The sequence below is a fragment of the Apaloderma vittatum genome, unplaced genomic scaffold (assembly GCF_000703405.1).
Source record: "Apaloderma vittatum isolate BGI_N311 unplaced genomic scaffold, ASM70340v1 scaffold34306, whole genome shotgun sequence".
Lineage (NCBI taxonomy): Eukaryota > Metazoa > Chordata > Aves > Trogoniformes > Trogonidae > Apaloderma > Apaloderma vittatum.
In genome coordinates, this window is record NW_009723963.1 from 411 (window position 1) to 4,516 (window position 4,106).

The 4,106-nt window shown below is 37.4% G+C and overlaps 1 protein-coding gene across 1 annotated transcript; it reads right to left on the reverse strand.

Moving 5' to 3' along the window:
* Positions 1–2,224: 2,224 nt before the first annotated feature.
* Positions 2,225–3,276, reverse strand: GSKIP (GSK3B interacting protein). Its single transcript, XM_009872309.1, has 2 exons — positions 3,019–3,276; positions 2,225–2,386 (listed from the first exon to the last, which is right to left on the reverse strand). The coding sequence occupies exons 1-2, from the start codon at positions 3,274–3,276 to the stop codon at positions 2,225–2,227; spliced, it is 420 nt and encodes a 139-aa protein (XP_009870611.1).
* Positions 3,277–4,106: the final 830 nt, after the last annotated feature.

The window sequence follows — 4,106 nt, forward strand, 5'->3', positions numbered from 1 at the left end:
CTTCGCGCGCAGTAACCGAGACACAGCGAGTGACGCCGCTTTCCCATTTGGAAGTTAGCACGGCCGTCAGTTACAGTAAAAACCAGCAGCTTCCTCTGGAAACACCCACAAAACACCTGTTTTGAAAGCATCTGTCAGCTTAGGTTTATAATAAGCAAAATGACAAAGCATTTTAAAGATGTTTTAAAAAAAATAATTTTAGCAATATAACATTTAGTTTGTTGTTTTTCCACTTGTATTTCTAACATTTTCTTTGCAAGTCCCTCTTTACAATCACCTACCTTAGAAGTTTCAACAGATACAAGTTTGCAGACAAAAGCTTTTAAATACTTATTAACTATGGGATATTTAAGACTTTTTATATGGGCATAAGTTTGGTTGTTCACACCCTCCCTTCCAGTAGCTGCACGCCGAAGAAAACTGCAACTCGCTGGTATGTTTATTTAATACTTTAGGCATTGAAACTGAACAAGTAAATTAGTTGCAAGGAAAAATATTTAAATATAAATTTGGTCAAGTACATTCTCCTCACAGAGGACTAACCATTTGCCACAGACCTGTGTGCAAAGAGAGCCTATGAACAATTTTTAGAGCATGGAAGCATACTCTAGGGCAGAGGATTACTACCAGAAGTTTCAACCTAAAAAGATAATAAAATAAACACAAATTAAGCTCTGAAAAACAGAAGCACCAACTACAGTTGTCTTGTCGGTCATCACTACCCCAAAGCTATTACAAAAGCTCTACTAGGCTTCTTCAAGTAAATTCTTAGCAGGTAGAGATCAATACAGCTCTACTGAAGTCACTGGAATCTGTGACTTCATGAGACCTGATGTACCCCTAAGCATGGCTCCAGAAAAGCTACTGCATGTACTTATCACAAAAACATAGTAGAATAATGGCAGGATTACTTAAATAAAGATACACAAATACTGAATAATACAAGAATACAAAAAGTATGAACATCACAGAATGTTTGTTCAACGGTACTGCTATTTCTAACCAACTGTAATTTTTAAAAAGTCTACCATTCAATTCAGTACATAGTTGAAAAGCTACAGAAGAAGAATAGATTTATAAAGAGAATTGTTCCAGTTTTTAAGTAGAAAATACAAGTTACATCTTCCAGTTTGTATTAGTCCTAGCAAATTTCATACAGCCTTTGGTTTCAAACCAATACAATGCAATTACCATTACAGTGCTTACTGAGTATTCATTAGGAGAGGAGGCTGTACAATTGAGGGAGAATATGTGAAAAACAGGAGTACCAAAGTACTGTATTATAGAAAGTAAAGGCTGAAGCAAAAATACTCTTCGGTATATCCTGTACATCATGTAAACACACATTCAGAATAGTAAACAGGCTAAAATGTCTTCCAAACCCCCTAGTTACAGTATAGCATACATATACATATATAGCATATATAACATCATCTTTAGGAAATGTAGCCCATTACATCCTAATTCTGTGCTTAACTCGTTTGCTATTCAGACAATACATTCATATATTAGTAGTACATCTCATTTACTATTTGGAGTGTGCTGGTTGCCATAGACAAGGACAGATCAAATAATACTGAGCCTTGCTTTTAACTCAGATACTGTCAGTATAAAAGCAATGCTCAACTGTTGCTCTTATAGAGATGGTAGTATCTTTTATAGAAAAGAGAACCACTCTTTTTGTTACCAAAGCTGAGAATTTTCAGATTTATGTATAGCAAATCAAGCTGAAATTCTGTTCTCTGCAGAACAGTAGTTTTCCTAATTATTTTTTTGTTAATTGGTTAGAGCAAGTAAACTTCTATTTTAAAAAAGCAGATATGGAAATTACCAGTAAGCACACACACAAAAAATAGTACTTGTATATATCATTCAGTCTCTTGTTTGTTTTGGTTTTTTTTAGAGTTTTGGACAACACCACTTGGAAAAGAGACCAAGTTTTTTGAACACTTTAAGAAGCAACTTACTTGCTCACCTAAAACAAAGAAATGAAGTAAAATTAAGAAACTCTTCCGTTATTTATCAGATTGGCTTATAATAAATAGCATTGTGACATAAGCAAATCCACTGTAGCAAAATGTTATAGAGTAGTACTAGCATGAATTAGGTATTAATGCAAGAAATTAAGCTTAAAGATGTTTGTGATCCTGTTTGTAAGAAAGATCTCGGTGGCTCATAGCATGAATTTCTTCTAGTGTTAAAATCTTCCTCATGCCTGGGTAAATCATGACTGACTATCTCTTTTCAAAGCTTCTAGCCTTTGTAGTAATGCATTTCCAAACACCTCTCGATATGCAGGGCTGAGGGAGTCCAATAAGGAGTAGACAGTTTCATGGTACGGAGTTTGCAGTCTGTCATCAGTCTGATCAAAATCGTAAGCTACTACCTGCAACGAAGAAATCACTGGTTAAATTTCTGTAGTTTGGACCACCTTGCAATGGGAAGCAGATAGCACAGCATTTAACTTTGCCAGTCAGGGTAGTACAGCAATGCCAGAACATGGAACAAAAGATACTGGATTTAAATCACAATTTGTGCTTTCTGGTATGGTGCTTAGTGGTAGCACAGTAATTAGACACTTTCAAATACCTTTTGTTCAAAACACACAATGTTAGGAAAATCTATCATTATGACCTTTGAAAAGAGGTCTTATATCTACGTTTGTATAAAAAATGCAAAGGATGCAAAAAGGAGTTGCATACACACTGTATTACTGACTTAATCTGGGTACCCGAGAAACTCAGAGACTTGCATGCTACTAACAAACTGCTGCTTCAATCTTCATCATTTTGTGTCTCAAATAAATGCCTGGGTTGTCATCTACTTCCCTATCTGCTTTGTTGGATCTAGCCAGTTAAAGTTCCACTTTCCAGGAGAAAACGTGGAATAGGCTTTCATGAAAGTAAAAGAGCAATTTGTATGCTGTTTTAAGGTCGCTCAAGTATTTTTCCAGGCACATGGTGAGCATGATCACCGTTCAAAACAGAGGCTTAAGAAATTACAAACAAATTGGTTTACCCTGAGTCCTGCTTCAGTGAGCTCCAGGCAGTATCTGTTCCTTTCCCTTGTTTCCACATTGATATATGCTACGTCCTCCGCGCAGGGAAGGGTTTTTGAGACAAACATGTTGCTGACAGCGAACAGAACATCATTCACAACAGCTTCAGCTTCTAGTCTCATATCTTTCACATCTGTTCCTTCGAAGTCTCTAGAATCAGAGTCCTCTTCAAAACCCGTATTATTGGGCAACTCCATAGGATTGCAATCAGTCTCCATTCTGCATATGGAAACATTTATTTTAGATTTATCATACCACTGCACTCAATAGATATTAATAGCATAAAACAAGAGTTACATTTTAAACAGGTATATGTAACATTGTCCAAGAAAATGAAAATGTGAGACCCAGTGACTTCCATAACTCATGACACAGTCCAGAGAACTCAAAACCAAGATGCTTAAGGTTACATTAGCACATAGAAGGAGAATCAATATCACTGAAGTTGCTTCTTCTTAGGCAAGTGACTTGCACTCCGTTGTATAAGATACTGTTATGATTCAGCAGCTACTTTGCTGATCCAGAATGCAGTACCAAGACAAGTCATGCCTGGAAAAACTGAAATCAATAGCTGTAGAAAATACAAGAACTATTTGTGGTGAATTTAATAAAGACTTAGAAAAGTCTGTGAACTAAATGGCTTATCAGCAACTACAAAGACTTCTTAACAGAAGCTTTTTGTTTAGTTACTAAAGACTAATTCTCCTGTTGGCTTTAATGCACAAATGTCGATACATTTCCAAGACACGTATAGTTGGCCTTTGCAAACAGCTTCTTCCAAAAAGGGAGGCTCTGGAGGGGTCACCGCTGTGGCTCCTGCATTTGCCCCTTAGGGACCTGTCTGGCCACCAGGCCTCAGCTAATTTACACCCGCAGGAAAATCTGCCCAAGGCCAGCAGGGATGCCTTGGGACGCTGCCCCAGAGCTGCCGGGAGGGAATGGGGGCAACACGCAAGACATTCACTCGTAAGATAAAATCATAGCATCACAGAGTAGTTGCAGCTGGAAGAGACCTAGAAGATCATAGAATCCAGCCTTTGTCCCAGCC